This window comes from Mytilus californianus, unplaced genomic scaffold, assembly GCF_021869535.1.
Source record: "Mytilus californianus isolate M0D057914Y unplaced genomic scaffold, xbMytCali1.0.p SCAF_1, whole genome shotgun sequence".
NCBI classification, from domain to species: domain Eukaryota; kingdom Metazoa; phylum Mollusca; class Bivalvia; order Mytilida; family Mytilidae; genus Mytilus; species Mytilus californianus.
Genome location: NW_026262581.1, coordinates 83,855,028 through 83,876,411, shown reverse-complemented (window position 1 = coordinate 83,876,411; position 21,384 = coordinate 83,855,028). Strand labels below are relative to the sequence as shown.

The 21,384-nt window shown below is 31.4% G+C and overlaps 1 protein-coding gene across 1 annotated transcript; it reads right to left on the bottom strand.

Moving 5' to 3' along the window:
- Window positions 1-10,597: 10,597 nt before the first annotated feature.
- On the bottom strand, window positions 10,598-14,772 carry LOC127738197 (uncharacterized). The gene is made up of 2 exons (XM_052249355.1): window positions 14,564-14,772; window positions 10,598-10,809 (listed from the first exon to the last, which is right to left on the bottom strand). Exons 1-2 carry the CDS (start codon window positions 14,766-14,768, stop codon window positions 10,598-10,600), a joined length of 417 nt encoding a protein of 138 aa, XP_052105315.1. The 5' UTR covers window positions 14,769-14,772.
- Between the last annotated feature and the right edge of the window lie 6,612 nt (window positions 14,773-21,384).

Here is a 21,384-nt window from a genome sequence, read left to right as displayed (position 1 = left end):
TGATAAGATAGCCCTCCACAGTTAGGTGTGTAGTTTCGCATTTTGGCCCCGGTGGATTTTTCAAATAGGAAAGCTAGTGTGCAATTATAAGTTCATGTTTGGATAACTCAAGAATAATATAGCCTTCAAATTGGATTTATATGCACATCAAGATTGTGTAGTGTATGTGTTAGGGGTTGTTTTCTGACAGTCCTTACCATACCAGACATTGGTCCAGAAATTATTGTAATGTTTCCACCTTTTTCTTTTGCCGAATTTTGTGATTCAATTTGATGAAAACATGATTGGAAAGACACTAAATTTTTATTTGACCATTTGATCATCACTTGGCTTCAATATCGTTGATACAAAAATAAAAATATGATTCTATCAACACACATGCTATATCTATCTTTATCAAATCACATGTTGGAAAGCACCTGTTCTACCTCAATGAAAAATGTTATATTTAGGCATTCAAGCCATTTTTTTTTCACGATGATACCATTGATATATTCTGCGTGCTCTCTTTTAATTATATTGTGTGTCAGGAATTTTTGTTCATGCATTGATTATTTGTATTCATGTAATAAACCTTTTTGCTTTATTTATCCATTTTGTACTTGTTCGTTCGAGTTAAAAACAGTTTATTGAAGACATTGATACAATTATGATTAATAGATGAAATACATCCAGCGGCAAGTACTACATATATAACAAGGGTGAAGAAAAAAAAAACATTTCATCTATAAATGTAGACCCTGCTTTGTAGCAGAGATAAATTTTAGTTGCCTATTTTACAGAAAAGTAAAATTGTTCTTTAAATGTTCATGGTATATGTAAATAGCATTTTTATATCGTTTTCTGTAACGTCATGGTTGGTTCTATTGGTGACGTCAGACAATGTTTTAGATGACCTCAAGTTCCAATCTCGTTGTTATTGAAACAATTTCACGTTATTGGTGAACATTCAAGTTGAGAAATAATGGTGAGTTTTAAAAATTAAAAAAATCGAAATTTCTTATAAAACAGAATACGCCCGATGTAAAAATTGATTTGCATGCAAATAACAAACGAACAGGTTAATTAGCAAGGAATAAAATTCGTTTTGTGCGTGTTGTAATTTTACAAGAAACCATTTGTCAGGAAACCATTTGTCAAGAAACAATAGAACTTTCGTTATTCTTACCTTTTAACGGTTTCAGATAAATATTCCCGTCTCTTTTGTTACGTATTGGATTACAATGAACGTAATCAATGTACTGTAAATTCAGAAATTATTGCGAGGTTTTTATTAATGCGAATAATGCGACTAGGTGAGTATCGCAATAATAAAAACTCGCATTTTGATAACTGAAACATAGATATGTATGTAGATTTTTCTGAAATCGCAATAATTAAAATCGCATTCTTGTGCATTTTTGAAAAATCGCAAAAATAAATGCACGCAATAATTTCTGAATTTACAGTATTAAATCTACTGAATGAATTATTAAGTCAAGGATTTCGTCACCACAAATTATTTAAACCTTTACTAAATTCGTTTCATACAATGTCATGTAAATACAAAGATGTGGTTTTGAAGTTTGGCTGTACCTGAAGAAAACCTATTTTAAACGGGATAGCACATCCTATTTTTTACGGAGATATTGTTTACCGAGCCTGGACATTTTGATACGATCCAGGTAAACTTATCGATCCTTTAAATACATTTATTCTAAAAGGTCACACATTCAGCACTGTAAACATATCTTTGAATATTGGTTTTATCGGTTTGGATATTGATTGTGTTATCAATATATTCAAACCAAACTAAATATTATTGTTATAAACATATGTACATGTACGATCAAACAATCTGTCGATAACTATATATTGGCATTGTTTTATCTCACTGTTAATGATGTCTTTACACTAAATTCATGGGATGATGGACGTTTACTGACTGATATGTTAGTGTAATATATATGATTTTTGGCTTTAAACTAGCTTTGAGTAACTGCGAGTTCTCTCAGATATGTACTGTGAGTCTCTTGTGTTTTTGTTAGATTTTTGTGCTTTGTATCGATCTGACGAGTTATGACCTTTTCAACTGATTTTTATAGTTTGTTCTTTTGTTGTACTGTTACGCTACCTTTCCCAAGTTAGAAGCCTTCAACTCGATGGTTGTCGTTTGTTGCTGTAGAGCATATTTGTTTTTCATTTATTGTTTTGTACATAATTCGGGCCGTTTGTTTTTCTTTTTTTACTTGTTTTACATCTATGATTTCGGGGCTTTCTATATCTTACTATGCTGCTAAGGTTTTGCACATAGTTGAAAACCGTACGGTGCATGACCTATAGTTGTTAACCTTTACGTCACTTGGCAGTTATTCCACGTCTTTTTATTTTTATAATGTAAATAATGTAAACTTTTATCAGATGATACATTTTAATCCTATATAAATACCAATTGGGTCAATATCCCTAATGCGCCTCGAAATGAGGAACTCAAAAGTTGTGTGTAAACAAAATATCTCTGTGTAGTGATATTGGACATGTTTCTACTTTTTACAAATGACTGAGCTTAACCATTTGTGGTGATTAGGAAAGTAGAGGAACATAGAATAAATGTGTAAAAACTATGGAGCTATTAAATGTGTTCAAAGTATTAAATTTTCAAAGAACTTATTGTGTTAAAGAGGGATTTTTTACCACGAGGAGCCGCATCACGAAAAGATGTTCGGAGTGTGCTAATTTACGGAAAAAGTAATCTCACTTCGTACCCCGAAAATTTAACCACATATGTGAAAATGTCACAGCTTCGAAACAAGCTATCATACATATCCAAGTTTACAATATGGACTGAGCTACAGGAAAAAACGTTACCATTACCGCCTATGGAAAAACAATTAAATATATTGACCCAATTGTACATATGAATTAAACTGATGCTATGTTAATCGAAAGAAATACTTATAAACTGTAATAAATAACGAAATGTGTATTTTGTACAATAGAACGATTGTTATATTTCATTATCAATATATATAGTCAAGGCATCATCAATCTGTAAAATAGCCTTAAATGTTAACAATAAACTATAACTATAAATGTTATATTTTATTTTTGTTTTTAGATAAAGTACCGTTAAATCATTTTCCAATACTTCTCTTAGACATATGCATAATTTTAGTGTTTTTTTTTTATATATAACTAATTGATTGTGTTGGTCTATAAGCGTCATATTACTGGATACTGTATGGATATATTTACAATAACACATGCACAGGGTTGAGCATGCTATTCGTATGCGACACTTTATGTACAATGTACTTATATGACGTGACGAGGTAAATATCATTGATTATCTGCTGATTACTCATTTAATAAATAAATGAATAATGGTCGTGGCAGAAAAAAATAGCTAAAGAATCTTATGTATCCTGCTTTACATGTAAATCAACAGGAAGCAAAAAACAAAAAAAATATTCATGTGGACAATATTAATGTCTCTAATTGTTTGAAAATATTTTTGGGTTGGCAAATTATTGAACCAAGGAGAAAATTGTAGGTAAGTTACCTTAAACACTTATTTTGTAAACAGATACATTCATTGGGGGAATTTATCATGTTCATATGAAAAAGAAAATCCATAACACACATCCAAATAACTATTATCATGTGTAACCAAGTGAATACACGTTAATTGCAGTTTGTAATATTTATTGTCAACTATGATTTTAATAAATCACCTCTTTCATTAGCCAGGGTATGTTTTAACCGATAGGAACTAGCTCTTGTATACAAATATCGCATGTTGCATAGATTAAAACATAGCTTTAATTCAGTCTTTTGTAGGTTTTTGTGCAATTTGATTTAAGTTTCATAGTTTAGATTATTTGTTTATGATTTCACTTGAAAGATTGTTCGGTCTTTTAAGAGCTGTTAAGATCAAAATTACCGTTTCAGATCAAAATTGGGTTGCTAGTGACAGGGATTGTAACTCACCTTCCTCTGATGTTCAAAAACAACTTAACAATTGAAAAAAGATAGCCCCACACCTTGCCATTGCCATGAAATAAAACCAAAGATCCTCCACCTTCTTCAAAATAATGTGGTCCGCCCCTGATGTAAAGCTGTCATTATTATGCTTAATGATTCTTTTATCATGACAGAAATTTCTTAACAATAACCACCTGATTACCAACTGTTGGCTTTGGACATATTGGACAGACACATACATATAAAAAGGGTTCAAATATGTTCATATTCGCTCAACTTCACGAACAGTGAATAGATACGAAAAACATTACATTTTTAACACAATGTAAATATCGATTAGAACGTGCTTGACCTATAGCTAAACGATTGGTTCACATTTGTACTAAACAGAAACGAAAAATAAACCAAACATAATAAACATATCATTCGAATCAACCTAAATGTAGTACTGGATGCTAGTTAAAGCAAATGTTTGCTAATAGATCTTAATAGAATAAATCACACTAAGGGCTCTTCTGACGGATTTTAAAAGGAAATACGTTATAAACAGTCTTAGAAAAGTACCACGGACCGTGTATAATGCCTACATACAAGTATGGACAGAAAGCAGATCCATAATTGTTAATAAAGGATACAGTTTCTAAAATTGAGAATGGAAATGGGGAATGAGACAACAACCCGACCAAAGAGTAGTTTCTGTTTAGTTATTTCATTCAAAATTAACAATCAGACAATAAATATACACAATATAAAGAATAAAGAAATCAGCCGTCATGCTTTTTCTGAATTTCAAAATGTCAAAGTTACCATAGACCTAGAACATGTAGAAAGTAAAAAAACGTGCACATCCTATTCGCAATGTTATAGTGTTCCATTGTTATGTTTGCAAGCAAAATTCTTATATGTATCCGATTAAAATGAATTTTTATATGTCAAAATAATTCAATGTTTGTACATTGATTGAAATATCACATTTGTTAAAATGTGTCACCCTATATACTGTTAAGTTGTAAATATGTTTTTTTCCAAACATATTTAGATACGTAAAGGTAATAAGATGCAAACACGTACAGGTCAACCAGTGCATATGTATTCTTCATATCTTCAAACAAGTATACTTAATATGATAACAGTTTCATAACACAACTATAAAAAGTCATAAATCAATCTGTTTGTTGGTGTTTTTTTTTATCATAATGTATATGTCTCTATTGTCGTACATTGTAAAATGCTAGTCTCGGTTAATTCAATAAAGTGATCGAAGAGAGTTAAACATGTAATCCCTATAAGACGGTGCACAGTTGTATTTCATCCTGAACCTGCATGAAGTATTTGCCGCTGGATGCTTAGAAGCTAACAATCAATCAATCAATCAAAAATAGTTGTATAAGTATCAATATCAACATGGTGTAACTTTAACAAGAGGTAAAACATTACACATTATGTTTATTTGCTGCAAAACCAGTGCAAAGGCAAACACTTATCGTTGTTACAAGAGTTGAAAAGAATACATAATATACAAGATATACATTTGTATATATACCTTGATCAAAAGAACTCAATAAAATGGCATAGATTGCTTAATTCATAGCGCTTTTCTCTGTTTGGTCAGCTCTTCAGAAATTTACTGAACGTGTGCATGTTAAAGAGAGGCGAAAGATTCCAAAGGGACATTCAAACTCATAAGTCGAAAATAAACTGACAACGCCATAACTAAAAAAGAAAAAGACCAACAGACAAACAATAATCCACACAACACAACATAGAAAACTAAAGACTGAGCAAGACTTAAGCTGTTATGAAGTGAAGCGATGATTATATTCTTTCTCATCAGCGACGCACGGATATTACAACAGCTAGTTACTATCACATTCACATCCTGATAGTCATTTCTTTAGTGTTGACATGAAATACATTTGAATCAGACATGTTCGGTTTCTAAACATTGACTGTTTATAAAATGTAGATCTTTTCGAAACACCAAGATCCTCCAGATATAGATGGCCTACGCCGTATTTGCACACTTTTTCGGATGTTTTGGTTTTTGATGCTCTAAACTTCGTATTTGATTTGGACTTCCAACATGACGTACCAAATTACGAGCCTGGTATCTGTGATGAGTTGTTTTTTTTTTCTTCGATGTAATTTTGGTTGTACGTTTCATCCAGAATGCTGTCACGTTGAATTATAAATGTGTATTGTCCAGAAAAAGAAAATGCGGACAAATGTTATCCCAAAAAGTAGGAAAATTTTCACTTCACGTGTTTTCCGTTTTTCGTGTTTATTCTATTGAAAGAAATTACATGCACCATTTCCAATGTAAAATATCAGCTCTTTTGATTCAATAATTTACAGGAAAAAGACCAACTTGAAGCTTATTAATAAAGTAAAACTGTATGTAAGGTTTCAATGTTTTACATCTACTACAATTTTCCTGTTGTGACCTGTCCCTGGCGTGTTTCAAAGTGAACACTTCCAAAACTTTATTTGTATCACTATTTTATTAAAAATTGAACTTTCAATGAACGAATGAATGAATATCACATTTAGCAGTTTGTCTATGTGATTCGAAAGCATTAATATATAAAACATTGCTACGTTTGTTTATAACTTTTTTCTGATTTCAAACAGTTGTTAATTCAATTATTTTATATGCAAGTTGGTGCAATACGCTGATATCTTAAATCAAAGCAAGGAATTTCTGTGGGTGACGACACGAATGTATGATATTATTTATCATGTTTATATACAATACTAAATGGAGTCTATTTTAGAATTTCGATTATGTATTTGTAACAATATTTCTATTGAACAAACCCCTATATAACAATGTTTCTACTTTCATCAAAGCCATGCATAAAAATCGTTGATCTACATAAACATCAGCATACTTTATTTTGGTCAAGAGGATTTTGGTAATCAGCATGGTAAAAAATCCATATATGGGATAAATAATCGTCTTTTTAACGCCAAAAAATAATATAAAAAACGTAGAATCTATCAAATGCAATATCACGCAAAATACATGTCTAGTAAATGTACATTTACAAAAAGTGTCTTCTTCTGAGACAACTGTTGAACAACTCTTTATCAAACAGGACAATTATTTTGACAGAATTAACAATGATTATAGCTAATCTCGGTTTAGACTATATTGGGAATATCAACATGTCTTTGATATGTAATCTGATAAGCAAATAGGTTGAAATTCCAATTAGTCTCTGCTGATAATAATCTGTTGATGATAACACTGTGGTAGTCCTTTCATTTTAAGTACAATGTTTACTAATGTACACTGAAAGAAATAAATAAAAATCGTTATATTCTTGCTTTATAATATTTTTGTTCGTACGAGAAATACATTTTATCGACAAGTGCTTGATATTTCGAAGGACGTAACGATCTCCCTGTTATCTCATATTTATTCATTTATTTTGTTTGGTATAAATCAGAGTTCATGCTTAAACTTAGAAATAAAACATTAGAACAACTCAATAGATATTTTCAAAAACAATCAGAGATATTTAGACGACATATCTATTGTAATCAATCAATATTTGTTTTCTCATGTAGTGATAGTTATTCGCTTGACTATTACTATGCAAAACGTTAATAATGATAGGTCGTTCTTTTTCGGTAGTCGTCATACCAAACTATTTCTCAGGCGACGTTTATTTTGTATTAATTTATCTTTTCTAAAAAAGTTGTAGCGCTCGTGTTTCCTTTGAAGCATCTTTAAATATTGTGTCGATATTAAATTGTTTACATCGACGTCTCGAATTATAATGAACGAAACATGTGCATTTCTGTTTATGCATGTTTCATGTCAGGAGCCAGTTATCCAGTGGTTGTCGCTTGTTATCATATTTGTTTTTCGTTTATTGTTTTTGTCATTTTAATTGGTTTACATTTGTCATTTTGGTGCATTTTGTAGATTGTTATGCGGTATGGGTTCTGCTCATTGCTAACGGCAGTACGGTGAACTATAGTTGTTAACTTCGATGTCATTTGCTCTCTGGCGGAGAGTTGTCTCATCGGCAATCACACCAAATCTTTTTATTTTTATAATTAATGATATTACATATTTTTTAAAATGGAGTAATTTGTGTTATAAACATAGAGTTTGTTTCTGGGAGAAACAAATCGCACATAGTTTAAATAATAAGACGTTGTATACCACTGTAATATTCGTTATACAACTTACAATGCGTCTCTCTTTGGAAATACGTTCTGGTGCTGTTATTGATGAAAAGGTCGTCTTATATTTAAGAGAACGAATCTCAATGAGCTTCTTATTTTAATTGGTATTGCTAAGACTTTTCTCTAAATTAAGTTTGTTCAGCAGGATTACATTCAAAATAACTTTTGATACTAAGGTAAAAGTTCAATGCACTTTTGTTACATGCTTTAGTTTCTTGTTTTGTTTGAAAACAGAAATCTTATCAAAGGATTAAAAACATATTGGGATCATCTCTCAAAACGTTTTACTAATCCTATTTTGATTCATGACCGTACGATATTTTTGCACAAGTCAATACATTCTTAATTTAATATTAACAGTCCTATATTCTTTTTCACCGTCAACATTTTCTATTTAAACAATCCATGTCCAAAATACAAAAGAAAATTACGAACAATATGATCGATATTGGGTCAGAAAGTGTTTATCCCTTACAAGCGTCGGTCTTCATCTCTGAATTATTTGGGTGGCGTTACTCAAATGTAGACCATAGTCAACCCTTCTAAGACATTTCCTCTGTTTACTTCTAGTACCGATTTACTCTTGTTTTACTATTTTTTCTACGACATTTTTGTACGAAAGCAATTGATAATGCCATAAGTAATTGCAAATATTCATACCATAAAATGTTATTTAATCTATAGTTATAATATATTCAGATGTTCTGGAACAAATACCGCACGTCCCATTGCCAGATCGGATTACAAACTTGCAGGATTAATATCATAATGATCATTTTGTGTGGCTGTACCATCATAATGTAGATTGTCGTTGACCAATTGGCGGATGTTATATAGCAGAAACAAATAAAATAAAAATAGTAAATTACTGTGAAAGATAATAAAAACAAAGAAAATGGTTAAAGTAACAGTCACTCTTAAAGTATGGAAATATTCAATTAACAATGATTAAATATGTGAGTTACATACATGATTCTTATTTTCTGAAACATCTGAAATAAACTGCATTGATTATATATATAAGAAAGAAGTATTTTTATTATAAAAACACAAAAAATATCTTCTGCAGATAAACACCATTACATAGCATAAAATGTGTGTAAACTCTTGTTTTTTCTTATTTTGACTCAACATGTTTTAGTTGTGCAAATTACAATTTCAAAGTAATTTTCTATTATAAAGTCTTTCTTTAACCGAGGCATACACATATATCTCTTAAAATAGCTGAACATGATGTACGCTTACGAAATTATAATTAAAAAGAAAAAAAAGAAACATTTCCTCATAAAGAGTCTTTTAAAAAACACGAAACGTATGACAGGCATTAGATGAACTTGCAAAATTGAATACACAAACGAAAAGCATGTTTATAACCATAACTTAAAATGAATATATCATTGTGTATATCTAAATGTTTATACTATGTACATACACTTAAAGCCTGCATTATGCTAGTTCTAGTATACATTTAAAGCAAAGCATGAAGTAAAACATATAGGCAAATAATATTTCACGCGTCAATTGTTTAAGAATGACAGTATTTATTGAATAACTACTAGTAGTTGAAGAAATCAAATACAGAAATATATTCAACGAGTGACAAAACAACACATTAATCCACGAATGCGCATAGCGCATAAGTTAATTATCAGTGTTGTTCGGTCACGTGTTGTTCGATATTTGAATTCTTAAAAGTAGAAAATGCAAGGGAATATATCGTTTTCTACGCATTCACAATTTATTGTTGTATGACGTCAGAGGAGTGAAATTATCGAGTTTATTTCGCATGTAAAACTATCGAGTTTATTTCACATGTGAACTTACAAAGTGTATTTCACCAATGAAATTATCGGCTTTTGTCTCACTGGGAAATCACGGTAATTCATTGCAACCAAAGTAATAACTACAATTTTTGTTATTGACGCAATATAACAGACTTGTACTTCATCAACAGCAAAAGTTATCCATTTCGTGTTTTGCAATAGTACTCAAATTATGATTTTTAATTTGATATTTATATATGAACAAATGTTAGTTATTATCTCATATCAATAAAGTTAAAATAATAATGACAATGTACAAGATATAAATATATGAATAATATGCTATCTGGAATATGCATCCAATTTACAACAATCCAAAAGCATACTTAGACAAAAGACAAATATTGATTTTAACCCAAAGTCAAGTCATGTGACATATACGACACATAATTGAGACAGAAAAGTGTAAATTGTAATCATTTTAATTAACCTGTTCATATTTAATCAAACCTACATGAAACTGTATTGGTTAGTTTTTTGACTTTGTAGAAATCACCTTTAGTGCTTTACGAAATAAGAAACAATAAATGTAAGTGATACTCATGAATTATTTAATAAACTCAACGTTTATGTGGGCAGGTGATTTATTAAAAGCAACTGCTGTAAACATACTAACTTTTGATAAATGTACAGTACTCTCCGGCCCATCCAGTTACACACCCTTCAGTACAAACACCTGTTTGTATATTGCATTTATTGTTTAAACAGTTTTGTGTTTCACATCCCAAAATACAGGAACCATTTACAGGATAACAGTGTTGGTCTGTACATTTTGATGGACATGACTCTGTACAGTTTGTTTCCCAAGTACCTTTCATGCATCCTGGAAGAAAGATTCAGTATACATTTACTATGTAAATCCTTTCATTTACCAACTTATTATCTCACATCTATAAATATTTCAAAAAATGAATATATAATATATGTTTGTTTGCAGATGCGTTTTTGACTTCAGTAAGAAAGAACCTTTGCATGAAAGTCTAAGAAAACATTTTGTGGGAATGATATAACGATTACCATAACACACCTACGTGCAAAAAAATGTACAGCTATGACACGACACTTGACTTATATCAATCTGAAATCATTCACATTGCCTGTGTTATCGTGCTGATATTTTCTATTGAATCCAACCTTGGAATCGTATAACTGATGATTTCAGAACTAGTTTTCTTTACCGTGCCACAATAATAACAGGCACAAAAAAGGCAGGGGAAACAATCAGAATTGCATGAAGCCAAAATCGTATTTGTTTACAATTAGAATATTAATATACTTAAGAGTACAATTTAAAAGCAGCTTTTACGGTCAGTTTTATTGTATAAGTTAGTAGATGTTTTGGCTAACGGAGCCCAGTGATAGTACTTGTCTTGTTCCTAAAATTAAATACAGAATAACTTGAAAACGATTAAAATTGCAATGTTTTATTGTGACTTCTGGTAATAAATAGATGAATGTTACAGCTTCCACCAGTTTTTATATAGTTACACAAATGAAAAAAATATTATTCACTGCAATAGAATAGTCTTTGAAAACCCATTACCAAATAGTGAATTATTTTCAATCTTTGATAATATAAACTTGTAAATCTGAAAGCTGAGAGAACGATCATTATTTGAAGGAAATTGTTGACGATTAAGAGAAAAGAATATCACATGACACACACTAGATTTATACAGTACAACAGACAAAACCAGAATAAAAATTTTGGCAAATATTTATTTAACATTTTTTTTATAAAATATAATCATTTTGGATATTCTATTTTTGTATTCAATTGTCTTTAAAAACAGCGATATTTGTCGGCCAGGATATCAAATATAAATATGAAATATCTAAATATATGTTTAGATATAATTTGAAAATGTTTGACATATTGATATACAAATAAGGAGATTTGGTCTGATTGCCGATGAGACAACTATACACCAAGGTTGAAATGGAGTGAATATACTCAATTATAGGCAATCGTACGGACTTTAACAATGAGAAAATTAATACCGTTCAGTTGGCCTTGAAAGGCACTGACATGTTAATTGTTAATAAATTCAAACGAGAAAAATAACTGCCTAATGTATAACATAAAAACATTAGAAACAAAGCACCAACATAAGAGTATTCTCAGTTACTGAATGCCAGTTTGATTTTCTTTGGTCAATTGAGTTGACAGAGAGGACGACATTGGAAAACGTTATCTCAATCTACTCAAAGCTTTAAGATATGAAAGAAAGTTTACTGACCCTTTACATATATGAGTTATGTTTTTATTTTTCAAAGCACACTGCAGATGACATTTTATAAAAATCTACATGTAACAAACAAACAAAAAAACAATAAAAAAAAGACAGCAACAGTACAATTAGTATCCTGTAACTAGATGCAATTCTCAGCGTGTTCTGTTGTCATAATGAGACACTTAATATTTCTATTATCATTTGCCTGTAAGGTCAAGGAACAGAAAAAGGGCAATGTCACAGGTTTTGATAAAATTTTGCGTACAACTTTGGCTTGTTGAACCATAACTGAAAATCTAAAAAAATAATGCATTTATCTCTTTTATTATCTGAAATATTACTGCTTAAATTCATTCAAATTGGGTGAACATTTGTATACAAAGCACATAAAATCGGCGAGAAACCCTCTTAAATTTGTCTTTAAATTAAATCATCAAATCTCTTATTTCTAATTCATAGAATTCTCATAAAAACTCGTATGTTGTTGAAACAGAAATGTCCGTTTTAAGAAAACAAAATAATCATATGGTCACCGACTTCGTTTATTTTTTAAATCAATCTGTTACCTAGCTGGTAGTGAAAAATGTCAAATATTTAAGTTTTACGGCTTGCAACGCGATGACGTTACGATTATTTCGACGTTTTGTGGTATTTTTTCACATAGAACACCACTTCGAATGATGTACACCAAAACACGAAGTCGGTGACCCTATCATTATTTTACATCATTAAAACGGAAAAATTACGAATGTATATGAAAATAGCTAAAGGTACATTATAAATGAATATTTTTGTTTGCAAAATGTAAAATAAGGTAAAATATAAGATAAATAAAAGGAAATTTGGATGATGGAAGTCATGTAAATATGATTGATTGATTCTTATTTGCATAAAGCTTACTGACTGTAAGTATGAGAAATGATATATGTTATTGATACAGGAAACAGTTCCCAACGATATGGTTTTTATTAACAATAGCCCTTCTGATACATTATGTGTTGTCACTTCCTTCATATTTAACATTAGTGATTTATTTCTCTTGAATATGAATTAAAATCACTTACTCAATAGGCTGTAAACAATGTTTTTGTAATGTATATAAATAAATGTTATATTTCAGATCCCTGTAATTCATATTTGTGATATAAAGGATTAAATACTGAAACAAATACAGTCTTGGATGAATGTTTAGTTCTGTTATCAAGATTATATCTCAATGATTATGTTTGTGTTTTTTAATCAAAACAATTGCATTTGTCAATAATTATGAATAAGTAATGAGGAATATATACTTTTAATATTTTCGTAATTTTTATCAAAATACTACATGTAACACTATATTCTCTTTAGTCATGTTAGAAAGACAATTATACAGGCCGAGAAAATAATTAAAGGTGTTTATTACAAACGCAATACTTAGATTACATAATGATCATATCATTTTCTTGTGGAGGGTTTTAAATGAACAATACAAAATAATTACTCATAACAATGTAAATGTTATTACACCTTAGTAAAAAATATTATGATATTGAAAAGAAACAGAAACAGAAAAAGAACGGCTAATAAATAAAAAGATATAATAAGAAAACCAAACGATTAATAAGAGTAATAAAATAAAAACTGAATTGAATAAATAATATGAATCAATTAAATTGAATAGATTAAATAAACAAATATAATAAGTGCTATAAAAAAAAATTCTGGAGGAAGAACTATCCAAAACTGTTTTAGGGAAGAACTGTCCAAACATATTCTATTGTTGAACTGTCATAATATGTTTAGGTTAGAACTGTCCAAAAACTGTTCTAGGGTAGAACCGCTCCTGCCAAGAACAATTCTAAAGCTGTCAGGTAAACTGTTTTATATACTGTTCTAGACAACTTCCTCTGACGGGTTTTAAGAGAAGTTAAGACTGATCCCAGCTGAATATTATGCACTCTGCAATTAAACATTAAACTTTCCAACATGTGATGAAACGGCTGCACATATTTATTTTTCAATTTCATTAATGGTATAGGTCAAAACATTTTAAAACCTGAAATCTAAATATAATTTGAAAAGTGGAAACAATAAAAATAATAGTTAAAAGTGTAGTCAAACATGCGTTAGAGAGTTACACAGTGGGGATAAGAAAATACTAGAAACAGTAATACGAAACCAACCTTTAAAATCAACATAGCACAATTCAATTAAAGGTCCCATATTTTTGTCTCCTGTTGTATCATAATTAATAATGTATTATCCAAGATGATGACAAGGAATATTCTGAGTGATGTTTGAGAGATTGGTATCATTAATATGATCTTCATAACATTTATTGCTGATGAAAACAAAACCTACCATTAATGGCAACGTAACACAATTCAATCACAGGTCCGATTTTGTCATCTCCTTTAGTATCATAATATATGATATATCTTCCAAGTTGATTACAGGGAATTGTCTGAGTGATGTTTGGAAGACCAGGATCAGGATCTTCATAACATAGATAACCGTCAGGTGGAATAGTTGATGTATTGGTCACATATAATTTAAATCCGTCCATCCGATAAGCATCTGTAAAAAAATAAATAGAAATATCCAGTTACATGTATGAAGATTTTCAAAATAGGTATCATTCTCAAGTTTGGCATTTGTAGTAATTCGTCACACCTCAGTAATGAGCAAAAATGCTTCTGGTCGAGTGGAACATTTTTATACTACTAGAAAAAACTCGCGCGAGCGCGGCTTGAAGACTACTTGAAATGTTTATGGTGAAACACAGCTTGGGTTCGTGTTTCTCAAACTGTTTTTATGCACTGATGCATTATGCTGATAGTTTTTATTAGTTTGGCAGTTCTTCTTTCATAGGAGTTTAAATGTCCAGTTAGTAGCTTCTGTCACGGTTTTACACAGGTGCCCCTATAACGGAGGAAATAACTCAGAGAAGAAGACAACATAGAACACTGATGATTAAAACATTTCTCAGTGGTGCTAGTTTGTAGTATTTCTTTTTTTTTTTTTTTCAAAGGTGCGAGTCAAGCTTGTCTCTGTGTGATACGGGTGCTCCAAGAACGGAGGAAATAACTCAGAGAAGAAGAAGAAGACAATCTAGAACTCTCTGATGATTTAAAATATTTCTTCAGTGGTGCGAGTTTGTAGTATTTTTTTTTTCGAGTGGTGCGAGTTCTGTCTCTGTGTGACACGGGTGCTCCGAGAAAGGAGGAATTAACTAGGAGAAGAAGAAAACAATCTAATGATTAAACACATTTTTCGAGTTTGTTATATTTCGTTTTTTTTTTTTTTTGGAGTGGTGCGAGTTTAATAAAGTGATGCAAGTTGTAATAAGTAGTGAGGGTGTTTGAGTGGTGCGAGTTGACCTTGGGCCGAGTTGTCGGGCAGTACGTCGACTGAGCATGCGCGAAAGCGTATAAGACACGGATCGATAACGGTCTCCGAATTTGGATACTTTCTCAAAAATTGGCGTTTTCTGTGGAAAAATGATTGTTTCAAAGACAAGTTTAGGAAGTACAAAACACTACATTTATACGTCATATCACAAATATTTCCGACTTTGTATGGTTTCAGAGGAGTTGCGGCTCAATGAAATCGGTCTCTTCCTTTAATAGTATAGATGTGAAGATTTTTTACAATACGTCGTATTGTGGGATCATACGACCAAAGATAATGACCATTGGGGAAACCCTCAACTAGAATAATAACAATAAATGTCAAACATGTTAACACAAATGACTATATACAGACATTTATAATGCGACCGATTGTGTGAACCATTAACAAACAGGTACTATAAAACATTATGGATCGTATGCGTGGATTATGTACATACACATCCATTACATAACATGTCTGTCCATCGCTTTGTTTCAAGGAATTCTCTGAGTGATGTTGGGAGATTGGTATCATTAGTATGATCTTCATAACATGTACTTGTATTGCTCATTAATACAATAGATATAGGAAGATGTGGTATGAGTGCCAATGAGACAACTCTCCATCCAAGTTACAATTTATCAAAGTAAACCATTATAGGTTCTAGGTACGGCCTTCAACACTGAGCATTGGCTCACACCGAACAGCAAGCTATTAAGGGCCCCAAAAAATTACTAGTGTAAAATCATTCAAACGGAAAAACCAACGGTCTAATCTATATAAAAACGAGAAACGAGAAACACGTATGAACTACATAAACAGACGACAACTACTGTAATCAGATTCCTGACTTAGGAGAGGTGCAAACATTTGCAGCGGGATTAAACGTTTTAATGGTACCAAACCTTCTCCCTTTTCTGAAACAATTGTATAACATCACAACATAGAAAAACACACTATAAAATATCAATTTGAAGGAATCTATTTTATTTTTAGAAATTTACCTGTGATAATATAAACGTCACAAAAAATACGTCACTTTTATGTGACGTTGATCCATTCATGTGACACGCAGTTTATATTTCGTCGTTTGGTGTACGTTGTTTTTCTGCTGTTTACATTTTGTAATGTACTATAATTATATTATTTATTTATGTATTTCTCTGTGCTGAGTGTTCTTGCGTTTGTAAGTATTGTATTCCTGTCACGTAGTGTTGTCATTTTAGCGGTATTATTAACATTGCCATATAAGCAGGAGGTTTGGCAAGCCATAAAACCGGGTTCAATTCACCATTTTTTCTTAAATTGTCCTGTACCAGGTCAGGAATATGGCAGTTGTTATCAAACAGTCCGTTTCTATGTATGTTGCTGTTTGCTTTTGTTGTAGTTCAGTGTTTGTGTCGTGACGTTGTTTTCCTCTTATAGTTCATGTGTTTCCTCGGTTTTAGATTGTTACCCGGATTTGTTTTTGCTTAATCAAATTATGACTATTGAACAGGGGTATACTACTGTTGACTTTATTTATCCGATTATGATGCAGATGTTTTCGTCTTTTCAAAACTACATCTTTTTCAAAAATAGGTTCTCCATTTGACATTGAAATTAAAATATTTTTAATTTTGCTAAATAAAATGAGGATGTGTTTTTTATTTTTTATAAAGCCAACTATAAAAAAAAATATCACAAAAAGTGGATGTAAGCAAATGTGAGTCATCGCACGGCCTTCAACAATGATTAAAACCAATACCGTAAAGTAAGCTCTAAAAGGTAGGAATAATATAAATCAAGTCAAACAAGAAACACCATGCAACAGTCTGATTTTGTTAAAGCATTAAACGGAGTTGTAACAGCATAAAAGCAAATTGTTAAAATCTGTTGGAAAGGGGTTGACTCATCATATCGGCACAAAGAAAAAACACAACTTACGTAAGTGAAAAGATACATTGTATCGATCAAAGACTACTGGCCGCTACGGATTGATAGTTTAAAGCCTAGTACAACTAATAAATGAATATAAGATAAGGATATGTGATATGATTGCCAATTAACCAACTATCCAACAGAGTTCAAATAATGGAGATTTTTAAACAATTATAGTTCTACAACAAGCAACAAAACTCATACCGTGCAGTGAGTTTAAAAAGACCCCTACATGACAAAATGTTTAACCCATGCATGTAACCTGATAGAGAGGTGCAACAGCACAATATAAAACACATCCCGCTTTAAATGTGCAATTCCAATGATTTGTTAATCTTATGCCACCATTTCTAAGAGCTCCATTGTCGAAAGATTGACTAAAATATGCAGAATTTTATGGGCATTATTAAAAAACAAAATGTGTAATGATAGGGATAACATTAACGGTACATTTGTTGTGTACCAGATGCGCATATCGACAATACATGTTCCTTCAGTGAGGCTAGATGCCAAAACATTTACAAATTATAAAATTTAAAAACAATGAAGAGCTTTTAAACCAAAAAAGGGCAAAAAGTAAAGGCAAGCCGTACAAGGAATCAGAGCTTTGCATGAGAGAAACATGTTCATTAATTTATAATAACTCAGCTGGTCCCATTTTTCAACAACCTTTGTACAGTGATTAATGTTAATTTCGTAATAAAACATGTTTGCAAAATTAACATTTTACGGAACTTGTTTTAGACCAGTTGGTAATTACTCATGTATCATGATAACCAACAAACCAATCAAATCCCTGTCACTAATGTGTGAACTGGTATGATTTAACTATGGCTCTATAACAAGAATAAACCGTCATTACTTGCACAGCTGTTTGTGTTGTCAAAAAACATGTACTATGCTAATCGTAATGGATAAGATCAATTAGGATTTACACAAAATTGCTAATAAACTGGACATATGTTTGGCATATGTTTGTGGTTCATATTATGTATCTGTATTGTATATTGTAGTTTGTTAAGCTAACTAAATATTTGCTTCGCATCACGGTACGAAGCTATACGTTTCATACCATAATCAAGCCATCATGAATTTATTACGTAACGCATATCGGTTCTCATTAATTGTATTATAATATTTGATCAATATTTAGGTTAATATTAAACATTTCGTGCGTTCTGGAAGGGGTATATGCAGAACCTCTGAATACAACAGGGACAACAACGGGTATAGTTTAAACGCATTTTATCAATCAAATTCAAGTTGTATAATAAATAAAAATCGGCATGAACATATCTAAACAGTTGAATCATTGATAGGATCCGGAAAAGACCTATTAACTTATATTAACATTTCATAATTATGTTATATTCAACCGTATGAAATAGTCCGGCCGATCGGAAAAAAATTGTGTGTTTGATGACAAAAGCACCAAATATGGCATGGTGTAGTTCTTGGTGTTTCAAATAATATAAGCTATGGACCCACCTTGAAATTTCAAAATAGCGGACTTTTCCAAGATGGCCGCCATAAAATATCAAAATCAACGTATATCACTTATATAAGGTCAAATTTATGGTCAAATTGGTATGGCAGTAGTGCTGGTTGTTTTGAAAAAATGATAGCTATGACCCCACCATGAAAATTCAATATGGCAGCTTTTTCCAAAATGGCGGCTTTTTCCAAAATGGCCGCTACAAAATATCAAAATCAACAAATATTCCTTAGATAAGTTCAAATTTGTCATGTTAGTAGTGCTGGGTACTTATAACAATATAAGCTATGAACCCAACTTGAAATTTCAATGTGGCGGCTTTTTTCAAGATGGCCGCCATAGGATATCAATATCGACAAAATTCCCTTATAGAAGGTTACAATGTGTTTTGTTTTGACGTTCATTCAGTAAAGCTTAGTGCTCTATAACACTATAACACCAAGTGTATGCCACATTTATTTACTCAAGCCAAATATTAAAAGATTTGTGAGGAAAGTACAGAGAATCGTAACTACGGTACCATTCTTGCAGAACAGTAGTTTACAACGAGAAATCACGTATAGTTAAAGGCGTTATTCCAATATTTAAGCTAGACTTAACTAGAATGTATACTTCTCGAGTTAAATAGTTTTCTCTGTGATTAACTCGAAGATGACAATCTAAAAATTGCAGTACTATCAGGCTTGCCAAGCCATAAACAAGGCAGGTGCTTGCTTCTTTTCTTTAGAGATTATTTGGGTTTTGCAATTAAACAAGCAACCGCAACAATCTGATTGTATGACAACGATACTTGATAAAGCTGCACATATAGGTAGTTCAAGTAAACATAATGTAGGCAAAAGTCATTTCAACAGTCATTAAAAACTTTAGTTGATAATCATTTGGCCAAATATCCAGATGCAGTCGAGTTATTCCTTGAGGCAAATATTTAATTATCCATTTCAAAATTACTTCTGTTTTATTTCTCTATTATTCTTTAACATTACATTCAACTGAATTTAAACCATCTCATAATGTATATAGGCATTCTACTGGATGCTAGGACCAGGAAAGGACAAAATGTACAGTTTACGTTTGTCGTTTATGAATGATACAATTATCCATTTATCTGCAGTACTAGAAGATTCCATTTATGAATATGTGGTTCCTTCCGTGAAACCTGGTGGTTTTACAATAGCAATAGCAGCCGTTGACAACAACAAGAGTTCAACTACGACTAACGAATCGTTCCATAGTACGACAATTTCAATTTTTGAACTATTATTTTTTGCTTTTGCAAAATCGGAACCTATTTCGAGCAGAATAAAGACTAGTTTTGTTTAAGGTCTTTACATAGAAATGGCATCGTTCAGAACCGTATGTGATTGGTTAGAAAACAGTGGTGGAACAAGTGTTCGATCAAAGAAACATAGTACTAAATGAATAGAAGAGTCTTTAAGAGGCTCTCATGCATCATGAACAAGACATACAGTAGTACTTCTCATTCTTGAACAAATATTCTAAAATATATGTTTTCTGAAGAACGAGACCCTGGTTAGAACTATGTAACATTCAAAGAATAGAGTAATGAGAGAGAAATTTAAAGTCCAATTAACCGCAATTGGTCTGCAACACTAAAGATTGAACTGAACGTTCCTTCTAGGTGTACAAAGATTCCATTATACTGCTTATTAATTGGTTTTTTGCATTTTTCATTAAACTTATGGCTTCCAGTACCCCTGCACGATAGTATGCCATTTAACAATACAGTTTTTAATGTTGCAAATGTAATTTGAAAATAGTAAATGTAGATCAAGCTCAAGAGTAAAATTACACACTTGTAAAAGGAGAAGGTGGGGCAATCAGATTGATTATCAATATCTACAACTACAGCATTTAATAGTGTTTTGTCTAGAAATGGCCATAGTAATTAACACAAATAACCCCTACTTTGAAATAATATAACGTGATCAGTTTATCCACATGATATTCTACACCAGGTGCGGTTTAAAAGCAAAACACAACATTCTCAAAGCATGTGAAAGCTTCAGGAGGGGGATTTTTCGGCCTTTTACCGAGTGAATGCAGATCGCATATACCCTATTGGAAATTTATCGCAGAAGTATAAGCATTTTGTAATGAGGTAATAAAATGTGGATGAGAGATATAAAACAGAGGTTATTGTAGATGAAAATGCCGAGGACAATGATGTTATGTACGGTCCTGTTGAAACTGTTGTGGGGAGTGGGGTAAGGGTAAACACTTAGTGGACTGTCCTTCAGAGACAAACTGCTGTGAAAATATGTTGTTGGTTAGATGATAAAAAGATGGAGAAGACACTTAGGCACTCAAAAGCCATTAAAAAACAAATACATTTTTGTAAAAACATGGATAA